Consider the following 20895-nt stretch of genomic DNA (forward strand, 5'->3'; position numbering starts at 1 on the left):
ATAACTTTCGATGCAAACCGGAAGTCATGTTATTATAATTCAAAAGTTTTTCCCGTAAAAGGAATTATACCGGCACGACTTGATTGCTAAAGGAAAAGTATGATGTACAGGGACAAGACAATGCTAATTTAAAGGTAGAGAACATATATTTTAAATGAAATAAATTTTAAAAATTTAATTAAAAATTGCTGCCCGACATTGTGACGATGTCAAAATAAAATAATTTATTATTTAAGTTTAATTATTTATTAATGCACATTGATATTTTAAATTATATATTCAATTTTAAAATGATAATAGGCCTAAACTTAAAATTTTCTGAATTATATAAAAGAATTGACTTCTAGAAAATACACTAAATACTGTTTCTGATATTAATTCTTTTGTGATAGGATCGTGTGGGATATTTTTGATTGCTAATTATAATTTTGCAAAGGCCCTAATGGATTGCACATTTTTATATTGTATATTAAAACAAAATAATTTTTTGTTGAATTAATCTATCGTGAAATATACTAAGACTTAAAAAAAAGACTTTAAACATTAAATTTTATCTAATAAATTTGTTTCTATTTTCTGTATTAAGACATATTAAATCCAATTTAATGCTGAAAGAAATTAAAGCTTTATATATTTTTTGGCAATAGCCAAAAGTTTATTTAATGTCATTCTTAGAACAGCAGTCTATAGTCAACATTCAAAATAATTTATTATAATAGCCAAAATACGTTATTTAGATTGATGGAGAAATTAATACGATGATATATAACATACTTTAAAAACAGTCGGATTTAATGCGTTTATATGGGGATTTATATATATATATATATATATATATATATTTTATTTTTAGACTAAAACTATTCAAATTCAAGTATAAAACAATCCTTTTATTGATCTATTGAGAAAATATCTTGTGCAATTAAAAAAATTCACAAATTAGTATAAATTTTACTACTTTACTATACTATACTTTCACTATAGATTACTACTTTAATCAAATTTAAGCATAATACTTTTAGAAAGCGATCTATATGGTAGCATTGGAGCGGATTGCACTTTCATTATGAGGCTTCAATTCAAATCATGCTTGGGATTTCAAATTACATTCAATATTTCTGCTCTCTGGAGATCTCTTAATGTCAAACAGAAAAATTGTTAATGATAATGAAAATATATAAATTATTTGATACTTGTTTTGCATACAAGAAAAAATTAAAACAAACTAATAAAATGCTGCTAATAAAATGAAATAAATTTTTCTTCTGTTTAAAGCGTATTAAATTCACTTGACATATTAGTAAGACATAAAAGAGTTTAAAACATTACCTTGTTATTTTGTAGCTTGAAAAAATATATATTCTTTAATGGTAAAAAATTTAGAATTTGTCATTACATCTTTCATGACCGTTTCTTTAGTGCCATACTTTTATTTTTCTATATTTTTATTGCTTGTTATTTTCGTTCTTTGTCTCACTACATCCTGCCTAAAATCTACCAAATCGTCCCTTAAAACTAAATGCCTATTTCCTGCAAGCTAGGCCTTTTTCCGGAAAGCTATTTTAGTTCACATTTTGTTTATAAAAAAAAAAATACTATTTATATATATAGACCTATATTTTTTAAAAAATCTCAAAATTTGACACTACATTAAGATGTAATGTCTAGATTAACCAATTTTTCATATGTAATTTTAAAAATTGCAAAAATTTCTTTAAAATTATATAAATAGGTATCTAAAACTATGTATTACAAGAAGATAAATATTTGTTATAATCAATACTGTATTACAATTTTACAACTAAGTTCTTGTAATAATTTCCAAAATACCCTTTTAAAAATCGAATTTAAGTTTTAAAATAATTTTAAAAGTTGCAAGAAATAAAGACAATGTTTTATTTTAACTTAATCTTTTAATTATAAGGAAGATTGATATTTTATACTAATTGACAGTTTTAAATTTGCAAAATAATATAGGCCTAATATTCTGTTTCCTTCTCGTCTTTCATTACTTTTTATTTAAAAAAAATTAATTTGCTTTAATTACCTTTAAAATAGTTTTTTCGAAAATTAAGAATTAAATTTCTGAATCAAAAAATTCCATACATGTATTATAACAGAATGAATTCTAAAATAAATCCTTATGCATACCTAGTAAACAGTTTATGAGTAAGTACGCTCCATGAACAGAAAAAAAAAAAGATTTTTGCAATGAAATAATATATTTCCTTAACTTTTGGACTCTCTTATAAACAAAACGTACTCTAATTACAAAACGGATATTTCTCACCTTTATTTATTTATTTATTTTTCTTTCTTCCAGAACATTTTTCTATACCCGCTGTCTTAATGATAGTAGGTATAGAAAAATGGTAACATTAAACGATTCTTTTGTTAATATTTTAAAACAAAATCGCTTTGTATTGAAATATATAAATTTTAAAATGAACGATTCCACTTCTAAATTAACATCTGAACAAAAAACAAATAAAAAAAAATCTCATTTCTAAACTAAACTCTTAAATTTAGTTGCTTATATATAAAACTTTTTAAACGAAATTAAAATTAAGCTACATTCAAGCAATCCAAATGAATAAATTTAATTTAATTCCTATTTATCTAAAAATCTGTCTTATATATGTTACATTTTTAATTTTAGAAGAATTTTAGACGTTATAAACTTCCGAATTCGGTATTTTATATAAGCCGCTGTAAATAACGAACAATAGAAATTTAACACTTTTAACAATAGCGGATAATCCAATTGGTGTTTTCCTATACGCAATTACGAACGATATTGAGTCATTTCCCGTTGGTATCACTCGATAGAATTTTTACACAGAAATTTATATATAAGTTGCATATGGTATATGAATTTCGTATAGGCTACATACAAGAAAAACATCGGTCGTACACGAAGTGTTTAGCCGGCAAAAAAGAGGGTAAAGAAAAGAGGAGGGGAGGAAGGAGGAGAGGAAATAGACAGTATAGACTACAGCTGATACTCCTATTTAACAAGAAAATATGCTTAAAATATTTACGCTACGAAATTTTAATGTTTTCCCATTTCTATTACCTCATACCGAGAAAGATATAATATTTTATTAATCATAAAAACACGAAGTTTTATTATTACACCGCTCGATAGGTCATTTATATATACAGTATACATTACACCGTATATAGCCCACACTTATATAAAAAAACAGCATAATCAATATGAAAATATCGTGACCGATTGAATATAGTAAAATAACGTAAAATAATTTTTTTAAAGTATTTTGAAACGAGAGTTTTAATTCGCCAATAAACAAGTTTGAAAATATGTTATAACCTGCAGTGCTTCCATCTAGTGACGGAATCGGTAACGAAAATTTATTTTATAAATGTACAGGAAGATGGCGGACGAAGTTTGTGGGAATTTCTTAGGAAGGAAATGAGTAATTAAAAATATAAAGGCGGAATGATGTCAATCGTAAATATCAAAGTAACTTAATATGAATGCAACAACTCGGTTATCATGGCAACTAATGAATTCGAGTAAGTTTACGTTAATTTTATTTATTTTAAATTTTTATAAACTTTTCCTACGCTTGGACCCAAGTTCGGTTCTCTTAACGCAATTGCAACATAACTGTTCCCATTGTAAACTGATGAGAAATTCTTCAGATAAATTTATTTCTTAACTTCTCAGATTAAAAAATAACGCGGTGGAAACGTGCAGAAATGGTTTTTAAAAAATTCAAATAATTTAATTAAAACCGGAAATATTAATATAAAATCTTTAAAAATGCTAAATATTTAAACTATGAAATTGATTTAAAAAGTTAATTACGTCAGAATTGTGTAATTGATTGATTATTTAATTTGTCGCTTTCAGCAATTTGAATTCAAAATCATTTACAGCTGTTTATTATCAAATACGAAATTTTATTGATTAATTTAAGAATGATATAAGATTGCATTTGAAACGTCTGAAGGAAAATTGGATCCTAATTTAAATTGTGCACAAGATATTTGAATGTCAAATAAATAGAAGAATTTTCTTTATATTCTTAATAAAATTTATATTTTATCATTTATTAATTTTGTTAAGATCAATCTAAATTGTTTATAATAAATGAAACTGATTATGTAACAGCTATTGAAACCGTAATATAATGCAAAACTACGGTTTGGATTAAAGGTTAAAGTATAGAAAATGTAAAGTTTTAAAACCGTCAAGCCACAAAGACTGTGTAGATTTAAGCTTGTTAAATTTTTGTAATTTAAAATGATATAATTAACTTTTTTCTTGGTATCCGTGATGATTTTTTGCATTTATTCTCTATTGCGTAATTGATATTTATTACATAATAATAATTGTTCATTTTCACGGTTTAATAATATAATGAAAGTAATAAAATGATATAGTTTAATAGAGAACAAAATTTTAATTCCTTTGTTTTATAATTTTTATGGTAAAAGTTATATCCACCTTTTCTTTATATTATTAAAAATTTATATATAAAATAGTAGAATGTAAAGTTGGAAAGATCTACTGATCTTTCTAAATGAATTGAATGCAGAATTGAAATATAATATTCTGTATAAGTAAACGAGTCTGCTATAATTTATCTATGCATTTTTTATTTTTAATAAAACAAACAAATTATATCATATATATATTTTATGGCTGTAAAAATTGGAATTTTAAAAGTGACGCCCCAATGCTGGTTAATATTAATCTGAGATCTGCTACTTTACAAAACCGATGAACCGGTAATAAAAAAGAACTATGCGCTTTGAGAAGCAAACGTTTTCGTCATGTTTAAAAGGATGTCCTCGGGCCGGTGTTCTAAAATTCGAGTCGCACGTTTTTGGAGCGGACCGTAAGCTTTACTTAGTCGTCGATGATTGTAGGATAGTTTGCTTCACAAGGGTAGTAGTTCTTTTTTTATTGCCGGTTCATTGGTTTTGTGAAGTAGTGGATCTCAAATTATAATCTGCTGAATTATTTTTACAAGTTTCAATATAAAATATTTGTCCTTAGAATTCTAGTTTTCAACCTTTTTCGTATAATAATAGTTATAATAATTTTGCATTTTATAATTAAATTTTATATATATATTATATAAACTCATTCCACTTTCTGAGCATTAACAGTGAAATGTTTATAATATTAACTTTGCAAAATACAACTGTAGTACAATGTCACTAATCCATACTGAGTTTAATATGAATTAATTTTGTTAATTTTTGTGCTAAATATTCCAGTTTACAAAAAGAAGTAAAATAAATCATTTTTAAAAATATGATGAATTTATAAAATTACTAAGTATACATTTTTAGTTAAAATACAGTAATCTGAGCTAACTCAAAAGTCAAATTTGAAAAAATTTGACTTTATCAAGTTAACTGTACAAAAACTTTGTACAGTTAATTTAAAATTTCTTCATAATAGAAAAATTATAATTAATGAGTGTTTTTCATATTCAGAAGTATTTGCGATACCATGCATTATATTACTGTAGTTGATAAATTACTAAAAACTGTAGAATACTGTATACTGTATTGTTCCAAAATTTTTCGAGCTTGTTTCCTTTCAGCAATAAAACCTACTAAAACTCAGTAAGACTTTGTATAAAGCTGATTGTAATAAATATACTGTACTGTATATCCACTTTCTTTCCCATGTCATCAGAGAAAACATCCCTCTAACTCATACTTTCGTAAGCTCAGACAATCTTTGCCTCTTATTAGTCTGAGTTGGTTGTGATTTACTGTACTACATTTTGCATGTGTACTTGAAAATTTTTAAAAATAATGTAAATTTTATTTATTTTCTAGCTTTTATATTAACCCTTGATAATCTGAACAACCTCATACAAGAATTAGTTCAGATTAGTGAAAGTGTATGGTATTACTCTAACCTTAAACTATCATTGTCTTTATCTTAATATTATATTTTCTAAAGTCAAAACAAGAATTTCTGAAAACATTTAAATATTGTAATAAACAAAACTTAATTTTATAAAATTATATTGATTTGATTTTTATTTTATTTTCATATTTTTTTATCTTAATTGAGTGAAAATAATTTGAAAAGAAGGTTGTTAAACTGGAAATATTAAGATAATAGAATTGAAATTATTTTGTTTTATTATAAGCATACTCTGCCTTTCATACTTCGCTTTTGGTGCTTTGCTAATGTGACAAAAAACTTGTGATAATGTGCTAATGTGTTAAAAACTTAATGAAATGGGTGTTTATGAATTGATAAATATGAAAATGATGTAAATTTAATTTAATCTGAATAATTTAAATTTTAATGTAAATATTTTTTATAATTTCCTGCTTATTACCCAGAACAGCATATATACCCACAAAAAAATTGATAAAATAAAAATTAAAATGTTATATAACCTGCACCACTAGATCCCACAACTCCAAATTTGCCATTGAAAACATGACATTTTACCTGTATATAGTTTAGAACAAGTGGGGGTAGACTTTTATAAGATAAAGGCTACCTATGATATATTCCAAGTAACATAATCACCTAATGACTAAAAAAACACTAACCTTGATGATAATTACAGATGTACTCTGTATAACATGGTAGTTAGGTTCTGAAAAAGTGCCATGTTATGCAATATCCATGCTATATGAAACAAAGGACTAGTACAAAACACAGGGTTTGGTTCCAAAAGTTAACAAAAGTATACTATTCTTTTTTGTAATTAAGAGAATTGTGTTTATTAAAGCAATTAATAAACTAACAACCACAATCAAAAGTATTGCAAGTTAATATTAATGTTTTTCTTCACTGTTAAATACTATTAAACAATGCAAAATATTGTCGACCTCTGAACTTTCCTATTGACCTTAATCTGAAGTATCAGAAACATCTTGCTTTTTCTCTACTTTTTTTCATAAAATCTGATATTTTCATTTGCTTGCATTTATCTAAGATTTTTAAAAATTTAATTTTTTTATGTAGTAACTTTTAATTTAATCTTTAGAAACAAAACATGCGACAGCCTTTTGAGTTCATTTAAAGCACTAATACCAATGAAAGTGACACTTGGTTTATAGAAAAGCTAGAGTAGGAAGTTAGACAGGAAGAAGAAAAATTGTACAGTCATTAAAGAAAACTAGGCAAAACACACAAAACAACATTGAAAATTTCTGTATTCTAAAATCCATGAGCAAATATGAGACAACACACATACTTGCTTGTATAAAATAATATCAAATGACAGTGTTTGCACTTAAAATTTATAATGTTTTGCAAGGGTGTCTCTAATCCTTGAACTATGTTAGAGCAAAATCATTTTGTTTGGGGATTTCCCTAATTCTCAGACCATGTTAGAGTGCCATGTTGTACAAGGGATACCTATGCAATAATTATTATGTATTTATTACTAGAAAATATCAAAATTCAAGGAACAGAATATAAAATAATACGTTAATGTTAAAACATGTAAACTTACCCCAAAATTCAGTTAATTTTGGGGTAAGTTTAGATCTAACCTGAAGAAGACAGTTATATACTGTCAAAAGTACAGACAACATGGAGAATTGATCTTTAGAATTCTAGATAAAACATTTTCAAATTTCCTCTTGCATACAATTATGGAACATAAATAACAAATGTAAAATTACAAAAATACTGTATACTATCAAAGTTACTTGTGAAGTAAAACATATTTCTGTAATGGCAATAGACAGTTGTGTGACTTACTTTTATTGTTAGTAATTTGTTCTTATTTATATTTTATTAGTTTGAGTAAATGGCTGGGGCTAAAAATATAGTTCAGGTATCAATTAAAGTTCTTATCCTGTAAATCAGTGATTCTCAAAGTGGGGGTCGTGAAAAATATTTGGGGGGTCGCTGAAAAATTGATGCCAGATCAATTTTTTCACATATTTTATAAATTTACTATGGATTCATGTTTAGAAATAATAGAAATAAAAAATATATAAAATAATTTTTACTTAAATAAATTGCACATGTAAATAATAAAAATAATATAAATATTTAAATACGAGCCTAACTCTCTTCCTCCGGGATGTTTTTTGACACACACTTATTCTTCGGGGGTCCTTTGAAATTTTTAAGTGCAGAAGGAGGGTCGCGGTCCAAAAAGTTTGAGAAACACTGCTGTAAATGATACCACTGAGAGGGATTTGAGAAAGGTGCAATGGTTAGGTAGGGTGAAGTGACAATATTTTATTATATTGGTTTCACCCAGATCCCAGGGCTAGCTCTAGCTTTCCCTACCACGCATTAAATCTTTTTGAGATGTGTACAGTATGGCAATATGGTTGATATGACTTGTAGCAATGATTTCCATAGTAGATATAGAGTAAAAATGTATTAAGTAAAATAATTATCTTTTGACATTGATATTAATTTTACTAAGAAAGTTGCATATGACTACAATATCAAATGATATGACATCAAGAGTAATGCTTAGCTCTTACTCACTATAGGCTAAACTCTGCAGTTGGCTTTTAAATAGCTTCCTGAGAATTGTATACAAAAAGGAGGAAATTACCAGAAATTTATTAGCTTTCAAGAGAGGGTTTAAGTAAGTTTAATTAGGATTATGTAATAACATCAATTAAAATGTGGATTGATTTACGAAAAATAAGAGAAAACTAAAGGGTAAGGCATACGTGTGTGTCTTTTTAGTGATTTCCAGAAAAATAGCAGATGAATGCAGCACATAAAGGGGTTTTTCAGGATTTTTAAAGATACTGCCAGCAAAGTTTAGACAAAGATAAGGTTTTGGGTGGATTTGTATTATAATTTAAAATCAACAGATTATCCATAGTGGCTTATAATCCACAGCCATTTCAAACTCACTTTAAAACACAAATAACTTGTGAGTTCTTTGAAAGAAGTTACAGTAAATAATTTCAATCATTATTTTTCTTGAGCTGTTGAAATTCTAATAACTGATAATGCAGCAAGTTTATTTATCATATAAATATATTGCCAAATAAATAATCCATTTATTATTATGAACCGTTACATTAGAACTATCACACAAAAATTTTGCACTGGTAGTAATTGTGTAAATGGTTGGATTTTTTTGATGTATTCTGAATATTACATCAAAAAAATCCAACATTGTACAATAATATGACAAAATATTAATATTTTAACTTTCATTTTAAATTTTATTGAATATTGTAATAATAAGTGAAAAATTATATACCATAAATAATTAATACATTTTCATTGTGATCATGTGCCAAGATTAATAAATTATGAAACTACATGAGATTTTTTTTTCATTCGTTTATATACAGTTTATGATCAAATTTCCATTTACTATATCATGCATTATCTAATTAATATCAAACAATATATATTTTTTACCTAAATAGTCATATTACAGGCAGTTCCTGCTTAATGTTTTTCCAGTAGAATATTATTTGTTTTATAATATCAAAATTTGACAATGTACAGTACATATCTTTCATTATAATGTTATTTGACCATTGTTTATGTAAGAAAAATTTATGTTTTTATTCCAAAAATTTAATACACCATTTTTAACAAAAAAATATTCAGAAAAAGATTTCAAGTTACATTGCAAATACAATTGAATACACTAGCGAAGAAAAAGATGCAGCTCCTCCACTTTTTATTGAATTCAAGCTTTCTAGCAAAACAGAAAAACGGGGAACTTAAGACTGTGCAAAAATAATGCAGCTCTTGCATTTTATACAAGCACCATTGATATCTCCATTTTTTTCATGCAAAAAGGAAGCATTTTCAGAGTTTTTTGGTCTTTTCATTATTGTGAACAACTAAAGCTATTTCTGTTGATTTTTATAGTTTCATATTAATAGATTTTGTTAACAAAAAATACAAGTTAGAAAAAATTTAATCATTCCTGTCACTCAAGCAATATTCCTGAATTTTAGTGATGATCACTAATCAAAGCAATGTTCCTTGACTTATCATCTTAATTAAAGGGATTAGTCAAGAAAAATGTCACTAACCAGTGCAAATAAAAATTTTTCCTGTCTACTTATTAAAGTATTACATTAACAGCAAAATGTGTCCAATGCAGTATTTTGACTGTTGTTACTTTAACAGATTTTTTATTACAAATATTCAGCATTACTTTGATTTTTACCAAGTACTGCTACATACTTATATTCTGAAGATCTACCAATCAAAAAACTCAAGTATCTCCAGGTACAAGAGCTCACAAATAATTATTTAACCCAACTGTAAGTGATTTTTTATAACATAAAATGTATAGAAGAAGACAAATGTCTTGAAAATTGATTGGGAGCTTTACTGAATAGATATTATCTAAGCACTTGGACATGGTCTATAAATAAATACAGTATATTATGAACTATTTGTTTTTTGTTTATTTTTTATATATTTTGCAGACATTTATGTACAAAAATAATCTTATCTGGTTCAAAAACAAGGAACCCCTTAAGATTTCTATTGCCATTATTCAACATATTGAAACATTTTAAATTGTAAAATATGCAATAAGCATATGTAGTAGACTAAGATAATGAATCAAAATATAAAAAATTATATATCTAAAAATATCTATATTGTTTATACTTATAACTTATATTATTATTACTATATGCTGTAGTAGGCCTACTACAATATCTATATTCACTTTTTCTATTCTTGAAAACTTTATAAAAATGCAACTGCCTGCTTTTTGCATCAGTATCTTCAACTGATTAGAACATTTTCAAAATGTCTACACTTGATTCTAACTGGTTTGTGTCAAGAAATGGAATATGCATCTTGAATATAGTTGACTTTGGAACTGACACTACATCATCGTATACAATGCTTCCTAAAGCAAAACACCTAAACATGCTTTTGGGATATTATTAACAGTAGTAGGTTAGTCAATCAATTTTCCAATTTACAAAAGCATTAACGACATTGTCAAGATTGTGTTGAGATTTATTCCTTGTTTTCTATTGTAAATTTTTGTATGCATTTTTAAAACAAATCTCTATTGATGAGTACAATTAACTGCTCCACGTCATAAATGTAATATTGTGATATGTCATGTGGATGTAAAGTACATGTTACTGCATACAAAGCACTGTTTGTTAACAACTGTTTAATGATCATAAAGAGATGTATTACTGATTTTATATCTTTTTACGATAGATTGTAACTTTTGGAAATTAGTTGGGAGTTTAGTGTTGATAGTATAATGCATTATAATTTTCCCTGTTTAAAATAATGGGAAATAGGCTGTTTCCTGCAGAATGTCTGATTTTCAGGAACTACTTTACTGACATTAATTGGGAGCTGTTTGTATATTATTACAATTTTTTTAAATTTGATGTGCTCAAAAGTTCTGAAATTTCTATTAATAATTATTATTTTTATTCATATTTGTTTAATCATTGCATTTATTTGCAAATCAATAATTTTAATCTATGATTATTTCTTTCAGAGCCAATAAGCAAATTTGCACAGCTGTTGGTCAGTTTTGGACCTGTTGTCTTCCAGATCAAGTGGTGACAATTAGTGATTACACTATATCTAAAATGGCATTTGGCAGCAAACATTGTTTATTTATTACAGAACAAGGAAATGTATATAGTTTTGGAGAAGGTAAATATGGACAGCTTGGATTGGGAGATACAGAAGATCGTTTATCTGAACCCTGTCTTATAAAATGTCTTCATAAAATAGAAAACATTGCGTGTGGTCCTTATTTTTCAGCAGCTCTATCTTCAGATGGAAAAATATATATGTGGGGTGATAATAGAAATCAACAATGTGGACAAGAAAAACCTGAAAAAATATTATCTCCAACTGAAATTGATTTTTCTAATGTTAGTTCAAACTGTGAAAAATGTGGCATATTATTAAGTAAAAACATAGCAATAAATAAAATATCCTGTGGAGCATTTCATACATTAGCCATTTCAAGTGATTACGAATTATGGACTTGGGGTAGAGAATTAGATTTTACATCAACAAACATTTGTTATTATAAACCAAAGAAAGTGGAATTTCTAAAAACAAAAAGAGTATTATCTATTGCCTGTGGATATACACATAGCTTAGCTGTTACAGAAAAAGATTCAACTAATTTTTCTAGTTTAACATTATGTATTTCATGTAAGAGTACTTCTACTTACAGTAATCAAGTTTTTAATAAATGTAATGAAGTTTGTCCTTTAGGTCTTCCTGTTGAGTCTGAGCATCAGAAAACTTCAGAAGTTAGTAATAAAGATGATGAATGTAATTTAGAATCAATATCAGAAAATGAGGTATTAAATTCAAAACAAGAAAATGCTGAAAATATTGATATAGCAATAAATTCTACAATCAAGCAGGAAGAAAATATGTCAAATCAAAAAGAAAGTGTGAAAGAATCGTTTCCTGTTATTGAATCAAAAAATGATTCAGATAATGTTCTTGAAGAAAATGATAAAAATGAAGATGCTGCAGTAATTCCCACAACTAATTCTCAATATACAACATCCAATGTATTAAATCATATTAAAAGACGATCATCATCGTTACTAGATCATGATTTAGCAAAAGAATTTTTAGTAAGACAATTCTCTGAACTTATTCAACCTGTTGAAAAACGTCATATGAGTGAACCTAGTAAAACTGATGAAACAGACAAAAAAAGATCTGATTGGGAATTGTTATCTATGAAAAGTGTTGTAGATAAAGTAAAAACAACTGTAGATAAATTTAGTTTTGTTTCAATTGGACATAGATTTAGTGATTCACCGCTTAATAGTTCTCAAAGTAGTCAGGAATCCTTCGAAATCATTGAAGTTGATGGGCCATCCTCCACATTATCATCGTTAATTGTAGATGATGGTTTGCAAACAGTGAAAAGGACAAATTCTTTAAAATCTGTATTAGAAGCTAAGATGTTTCAGAAACAAAAAAATCGCAAAGGTAGCTTAGAATCTCTTGCACCAGGTTATGCTAGCCATCATAAATTAAAATATCCTAGAAAGCAAATTAATACAAGACCATGCATTCAAACAGAAGTTTGGTCTTGGGGAGAAGGAAAATATGGAAAACTTGGCCATGGTGATGAGTTAAATAGGTTTGTATTATCACTATTATGATGATTATTAAATTTTTAGTATTAAATATAAAGAAATTATTGTTAATGAGTTTTTATAACAGAATATATTTTGAAAATCTAAATAACTTTTTCAGTATATGGATAGTTTAAAAAAAATAAGTTTAAATTTTATGTATGATATTTAAAATTCAAATACATTTAACTTCATAATAAATTTAATAAAAATGTTAACTTTTACAAGAGACTTCATACTCTTACATTATTTGCATACATTTCTAATACAATTTTCAGCAGTTATATGATGTAATATGAAGGATTTTCCATATTAAAAATGATAATCATTGAAAATGCTCCTAACAATGAGGGCAATTTATTTCATTCTCACAAGTCAATCACTTTCTTCCAAAAATTGTTTTATTACTGTAATAGGAAGCTTGAAGTCTTAGAGAAGTATGTCAATTTAGTTTACATCACTGCTTCAGCATCAATGCAAACAAACTTGCCATTGTTTTGAAGTTTCAGATAGTCATTTATCTTAGATAGAAATAGAGCTAATAATCTGAAAAAAAAAAAAAAAGATTTGTGCTACACAGTGCATCTAAATAATATATTCCTTTAACATCTTATGATTTTCTCTTAAGAGAACTGTCTGTAACTTAAATTTTCCTATATCATCAATAATAGTGTTGATAGTTCTCATATTAAGAATTGTGGATGGAAAATTTGATGCTTGTGATATTGTGAATGAAAGGATATTGCATTATTGTATCACAGCTGTTATTAGACAATCATATCCAACAAGCCATATAGATTAGCTTTTACTACTTCTGATGGTACTGTGCGCTTCATCTATAACAATCCCCATATGAAAAGCTGGTTAAATATAATTAAAACACTCTAAAACACCAAAACCAGCAAAAACACATCACTCTTTTTACTGATATGAATGTTTTTGTCCATTTATAATAGACATCATCAGGTATTTTTACATAGAATTCAGAACTGAATAAAAGCTATTTTGTTTGATTATGAATTTAGTAAAATACCTGATGATCATTATAAATATACAAAAACATTCATATCAGTAAAAAGAGTGGTGTGTTTTTGCTGCTTTTGGTGTTTGTGATTGTTTTAATTCAACTATAACTAACATTTTTATGTAAAGCTAAGTTTAAATAAATATTTCTCAAATGCATGTAAATGTTTTTCTTCAATGTATATTTTGCCAAAAGAAATTCAGTAACTGTTCATTTCTGACAAATCTATTATTACTAATAAAATCCTTCTGATTAAGTAAGTAGTAATAATAATTATGTTTATGAGTATTACTTTTGTACAGTTTTCAAACAGAAAATAAGTCAAATTTTTCAAATGAAATTTGATCAACAAAAAATATATTGCATTACTTTTATATTGCTTCTTATAAAACTCTGTTAATGTTAAACAGTTGTTAATTTCAATATACAATCATATAGTATTTATTAACCATCTATTTCATTCTCTACTTATATTAAAATGCTAAATTTATGTCTTGGAACAATATCAGATGATGATGATAGCATTTTATCATTTATGGAATGATTATTTTTTAATTAAAAAACATTAAATTCATTACGGAATGATAGAAATATTTATAATTATATCTTTAGCAACAACTTTTAGAAAAAATTAAGTTTTCAAAAATTAAAATTACTCTTTGGAATATGAAATATTACATTAAAAAATTACATATCTATATGTCATTTTTTAGACTAAGAATTTTACAACTGTTACATGTGTTAATATTTGAATATATAAATAAATTTCAAACAGTTTTGTGATTCTAGATAAATAAAATTCAAAACAATAAATAAATAAATATAATATATAAATTTATTAGCGAGGTTGAGGCCGAAGTTTTAAACGCGAAAACGTGTACGTCGGACGTTCGGCGCCGCTTTCCTGTAAGCCTAGAAGTTTGACAATGGCGTTTGGAATGTCAAGCATGATTCCACTGACTTTCCAAACACCATTGTCAAACTTCTAGGCTTACAGGAAAGTGGCGCCGAACGTCCGACGTACACGTTTTTGCATTTAAAACTTCGGCTTTAACCTCGCTATTAATTAAACCTAAATGAAAAAACTTCAAATTACTTTTGTAAATAATATAGAAAAATTCTCATACCATCTGAATAAAACAAATATAATTTGTGAAATATTCTTTATCCTTAACTTTTTTAATGACATAAAGATAATGTGCGGTTTATTTTATTAAAATTGTTTTATATATATTTCATTTCATTTATTCATTATTCTGACTTTTTTTGTGATGTAATTCTCAAATACAGATTTCTTTAAAAGATTTTTTGCTTTAATTTGTCAAAACAAAATAATTTTTAAAAATTTAAATATCTACTAAAGGAAGAATAAACTCTCATCCAATGTTAAATGTAAAGGAAATAAAACAATAAAATTGGGTTTCTTTTTAATACAAAAGTAAATTTTTAATGGTTTTATAATACCAGAAATAGTTAAGTAGATTATTTTTTCATTATTGAGTATTTAAGTTACTCTTTATAGCATTTAAAATTGTTTATATTATTTACTTTTAAATTAACTAAAATCTTTAATGTACATACAGTTTAATGAACTTTTTAACAAATATTCAAAATATTTATTGACCATTTTCCTTATTTTTGTTATCCTAACATTTAAAAGTTTAGATTACTGATTAGAGAGCAATATATGACACTTCATTTTACTGAATATTTTCATGTTATGCTAAAGTCACATATTACTAAGTCAATTAATTTGTAACTATTATTTTATGTAATACTTATTTAAACTTAAAAATTATATATAGATTTCAACCTAGTTGCATCAAATCTCTTTCTGGGCAAGGTATTGTTCGTGTTATAGCTGGAAGTGAACATTCTGTTGCTCTTACAGCCGACTGCAAAGTTTACACCTGGGGAAAAAATGATTGTATGCAGCTTGGACATAGTTTAAGTTCAAAATCAGTGTTAACACCTAAAAGTATTGAAGTAAGTTTATTTTATTATGAATAATCTAGTAATAAAATGATAACATTTTATTGTTTTAATTAACAGCTATCTCAGCATCTGGTATGGGATATAGCAGCTGGTGCCAATCACACTTTATTACTGACAGATATCAAGACAACTCATATAGCCCTTTTCTATTGTGGTAGTCATGACAGGTAACTAAGTTTACAACAACCTCTAGCTATATATTTATTATATTATTATTTAATGTGTTATTACTCTAAATATGGTTTATTTATGGAAAGTTTCTGGGTAGAATTGTCAGCTGTTATAGTGTTTACTGGAGCATAATAATTATTATAAAAAAACATTTTATATAAAAAATTTTAAACTTGAAAACATATATATATATGCACAAATATGTGTAGTGATGATTAATCATTGAAGAAAATCTTATAAATATGTCTACAATTGAATTACTTATTATTAAACAAAAATATTAAATATAAATTTATCTGTTGATTCATTAATAGTGACCTTATTTTGTCTTGTTTGATTAGAATGTTTATTAATGCATAACTTTTCAGTGCAAATAATTCAGAAAGTTGCTCATGTTTGAAGAGAAGAGGTCTTATTCAACTCAATATTTTAAAAAAGGTATAAATATACTGTATATATATTGTTTTCTTCACTGTGAATATAAATGTTAAAATTATTAATTATTTTAGAGTGGTTTAGTTACAAGGATATTTGCTGGTGGACCTTATGCAGGATGTGTTGTTGATCAGCAAGGCATTGGTGAAATGCCTGTTCTACATGAATTTGCTGCAACAGAAAGAAGATATTACAATCAATTACAAATTATTCTATCAAAAGTATTCACACCAATGTTGAAAGATGATAAAAGTTAGAAAAACTATTTACTTTAATAATTTTATAATCTTAAAATTAAAAACAATAGTCTAATATTAGATATTAATGTTTTATCAGGTCAACATTTACTTGATATTTCTCCAATATTTGCTGATTCTGTTAAATCCTTAATTGGCCAATTTGCTGAAATGATAGATATGGTTTCATTGAATGCAAATGATTTAACACTTCTTGTTCAAGGACAATGTCATTTTGATTCTATTTACATATTAGAAAATGAAGAAGAATGGTTGAATTTATATTTGAATTATATCAAATCTCTCAGTGATGTTATTGCTGTTAATGCACTAACTGCGTATGGAAAACATGTTAGGTAATGATGAGCATTTTAAAAATTATTGTAAAATATAATTATAAATATAACTTTATAACATTAATTTTTAAAAACTTTTAGTCTATCTGTGACAAGTATTGCACATAATATCCTTGGAGAGATTGGATTAGAGCAAAAAAGCATTCCTGATATCTTGGTCCATTTATTAAATATACCCATTAAGAGAATAATGGATTATGTTAGATTATTTACAAGAATTTCAGCAATTGTTCCTAAGGTAATATTTCATATTTTAATCCAAAATTAATATATTTAAATAATAAAGATTTTAAAAATTATATTTTAGCATATTCCTGACAAAGAAGTAAACACAACAATGTTATGGAAACATATTTCAGAGATAGCAAATAGAGAACTTCATCAAGCCGAAATTACTAAATTATTTTGGGATAATTCTCCTCAAAAACTTGTGGTAAAAATTTATATTGAAGATATTTTTTTTTATTGGAATGTTTTAATTAAATAGCATTTCTTTAGGATACATTTCGATCACCTCAAAGAAGGTTGGTGAAAGAAAGTCGTACCCTTCCGTTAAATTTGGCCTCATCTGGTCGTTTTTCATCACATTTGTTTATTCTTTTTAATGACGTTTTTGTACATAGTCAGGTAATTTTTTAAATTATTTATAATCAAATATTTTTACAAATTGGAAATACAAATTGAAATTTAATATATAAATTAAATATTTTAGTTTGGAGGTCTTCAAAGTTATCCACTACAATTAGTTTGGGTTGAACCATTACCAGATTCCAGTAATTTGCAGTGAGTAATTAAAAAAGTATTTTGCAATTGTTAAAAATATTACTTTGAAACTATATGTTGCTTTATTCAGAAATGCCATTGTTTTAACAACACCAGAAGAAATTTTAACTTTCACATGTCCAACTTCAAGTGAAAAGGTAAATAAAAGAAAGTTTTATTTTATAGTTGATGCATAATATAAATAAAATGTAGCTTAACAAATTATTCCACACTGTTTAAAAAGAATGCATAAACTAAGAGCTATCTTCAAATTTTAATTAGAAATTGTTTATTCATTAATAAATTATGTAATCTGTTACAAAAATATAAATTTATTAAATTTGTCTCTTAGTAAATTTTCAAAATTTGTCTCTTAGTAAATTTTCAAAATTTTATATTAGTAAAGTGAAAGAAAATTAACTATTTTGTTTCATAATCAAAATGATAAACAATACCATTTAAATTACAATACTTTATAATTTTTTTGCATTTTGTATTTATTTTTAGACTAATTCATTAATACCTATCCTCAAACCAAGGTTGTGAAGAGTAATTAATGAGGAGTTAAAAAAAATTAAAATATTTCAAAACATTTTTATCAATAATTGAAGTTAACATTATCGTGTCAAATGATAACAGTGAAATCTTTTCTCCCAACAAAACATAGTTCTGATTTTTAAGATGATGATTCAATTATTTATGCATTATTTTAAAAGGCTAGTTGACATTGTAGTATCGAGGATCAATGAAATGTTCCTGACGTATAAAAATGGCAAGTGTGTAGAGGATCTTACAAATTTAATCAGACGACGAATTATCGATATCTATATATTCTTTATGAAACTTAGGATCATTGATACACAATATCTACGATTATACAATTACGATTACCCCGTTTTGCGACATGAATTAGATGAATCAAATCTTATAACAAGTATATACCTGACAAGTACGAACAAATCTAGATCTACACGTAAATATATATATACAATAGGTACAAATGACTTTAATTTACAAAGTACTCATCTGTGGACGACCGACCATTATACCACGAGGTCATAAGTACTCCTCGATGAATTCCTCGAACAAATTCAATGGTTCTTCTGTCCAGTTGGTGATCCGGTCAGAGAAAAAAAGATCTCTCCACACATGGGGCATCTCCCTTTATACTGCCCGCCATCTGGGCTACAGCTGTGCTCAAGTGGTAAGAGCCATCCAATCCTATTACCACTTAGAAGCATCCAGCAAAGGGTTATATGACAACGCAAAACAATTAACCCGCGCGATGACATCTTGAATTCTGATACGGACAGCAGAATTTCCCTTTTATATGTATATACACATAACTACAATAGTGATTAATCACTACAACATCATGAACATGACTGTAATGTTGATTCCGAGAAAAACCCTTTATGAATGAAAATAAGAGCAATATTACAAATGATTTACATGCTAGTAATTCATCATTACAAGCTTCTTATGATGTCCAATAAATAAAAAAAAACAAGAATTTCAAATTCTTGAAACAATATGTTGAAAGATTAACCCAAAATTTTTCAAGATAATTTATGATGCATTAATCCTAATGTGTGATTTCTGGCAATCACTACAAAATAATTTTTAATAAATAGACCACAGTTATTTATTTCCTTTTACTTAAAAACATGACTATTTTATAAATTAGACTTAAAAAGAGAATAATTTAATGTTTTTATTATTTAACTTTTTCAATAAAGTTATAGTTTATTTTTTAATTTACATTTAATTGACTTATTTAAAAGTAAATGAGACAATAATGAAGTTGAACAATTTTTGCTATGTCTGTGACATACGTCAACATATTTAACAATTGGCTATTATAAGGTGTTTAGAACTCATCACTGATAACAGGAAATACCCAAGGTAACTGAGGCTTAATATCTTCTCATGAGGAATTAATAATTTCCTTTTAATTTGTTCTTAGCAGTATGTGCACAATTTTCTGTTTACTTGGAGTTTTCCCCAATTTTTTTGATTTTTTAATCTGTAGGTTTAGAAGTTGAGTGTCATTTTATATGATCAGTGTGCTGCACACATGAAATGAAGGTTGAAATTTGATCCTTGTCTTATAATACATTGACTTGCAGATTTTAAGTTTTTAAGCTCAGTTTTAGAACAAGCAAGTCAATTTGGCTCACAAATTTTTGTAGTCAAGCACAGGCTGACTTTTAGGACCAATAATTGCATGCCAAAAAATGTTAATTAACTTTAATTGAAAATCAAAAAATAAAATTTTGAAACAGTTCAAAATTTTATTTACATATTTTGTAATTTCTTTATAATCTATGTAATAAAGAAATGTTATCTAATTAATATGGATTGTTTATTAAATGAACAATATTATTATAATTATTATGATGTAAATTTAAAATCATTGATATATAAAAAATACAGAAAACAGTAGTGTAGAAAATATTGAAAGCTATATTAGGAATACTAAATTCAAGATAATTTGATATATGAGATTTTATTCAGCTGTAGTAAATGATAGCATTATATAACATAATTATAATTTGAGTAATATGTCTTGTAGACAGAGTGGGTATGTGCCTTAAATCAGTCAATCAAAAAAATGCTTGATGGTGAAAAAAGAATAGAAGATACCATAACTTGGCTTACTATGAATCATCGGCGATTATCTCCTCCATTGGCAAGACATGCAACTTACGTATTCAGTAAACATTCTCTTTATAAAGATGCAAAATATGCAGGAATGTGGCTATGTGGTAAATTGCATGGACAGTAAGTTTTTTAAATGAATTATATCTAATTATTAATATAAAAATTACTAGAA

At 26.2% G+C, this 20895-nt stretch overlaps 1 protein-coding gene across 1 annotated transcript in view; it reads left to right on the forward strand.

The window, feature by feature from the left end:
• The first annotated feature begins 3399 nt into the window (after positions 1–3399).
• Positions 3400–20895, forward strand: part of Als2 (Amyotrophic lateral sclerosis 2) — a 34310-nt gene continuing 16814 nt past the window's right edge. Inside the window, exons 1-13 of the mRNA XM_067281287.1 lie at positions 3400–3540; positions 11457–13085; positions 15910–16090; positions 16157–16266; positions 16639–16708; positions 16780–16957; positions 17042–17297; positions 17379–17535; positions 17605–17730; positions 17796–17924; positions 18010–18080; positions 18151–18217; positions 20635–20843. Coding sequence (XP_067137388.1) covers positions 3521–3540; positions 11457–13085; positions 15910–16090; positions 16157–16266; positions 16639–16708; positions 16780–16957; positions 17042–17297; positions 17379–17535; positions 17605–17730; positions 17796–17924; positions 18010–18080; positions 18151–18217; positions 20635–20843 — 3203 coding nt within the window. The 5' untranslated portion in view covers positions 3400–3520. The remainder of the gene's footprint in view (positions 3541–11456; positions 13086–15909; positions 16091–16156; positions 16267–16638; positions 16709–16779; positions 16958–17041; positions 17298–17378; positions 17536–17604; positions 17731–17795; positions 17925–18009; positions 18081–18150; positions 18218–20634; positions 20844–20895) is intronic.

The sequence above is a fragment of the Centruroides vittatus genome, unplaced genomic scaffold (genome assembly GCF_030686945.1).
Source record: "Centruroides vittatus isolate TY-2023 unplaced genomic scaffold, ASM3068694v2 contig_914, whole genome shotgun sequence".
In the NCBI taxonomy this organism is placed as follows: Eukaryota; Metazoa; Arthropoda; class Arachnida; order Scorpiones; family Buthidae; genus Centruroides; species Centruroides vittatus.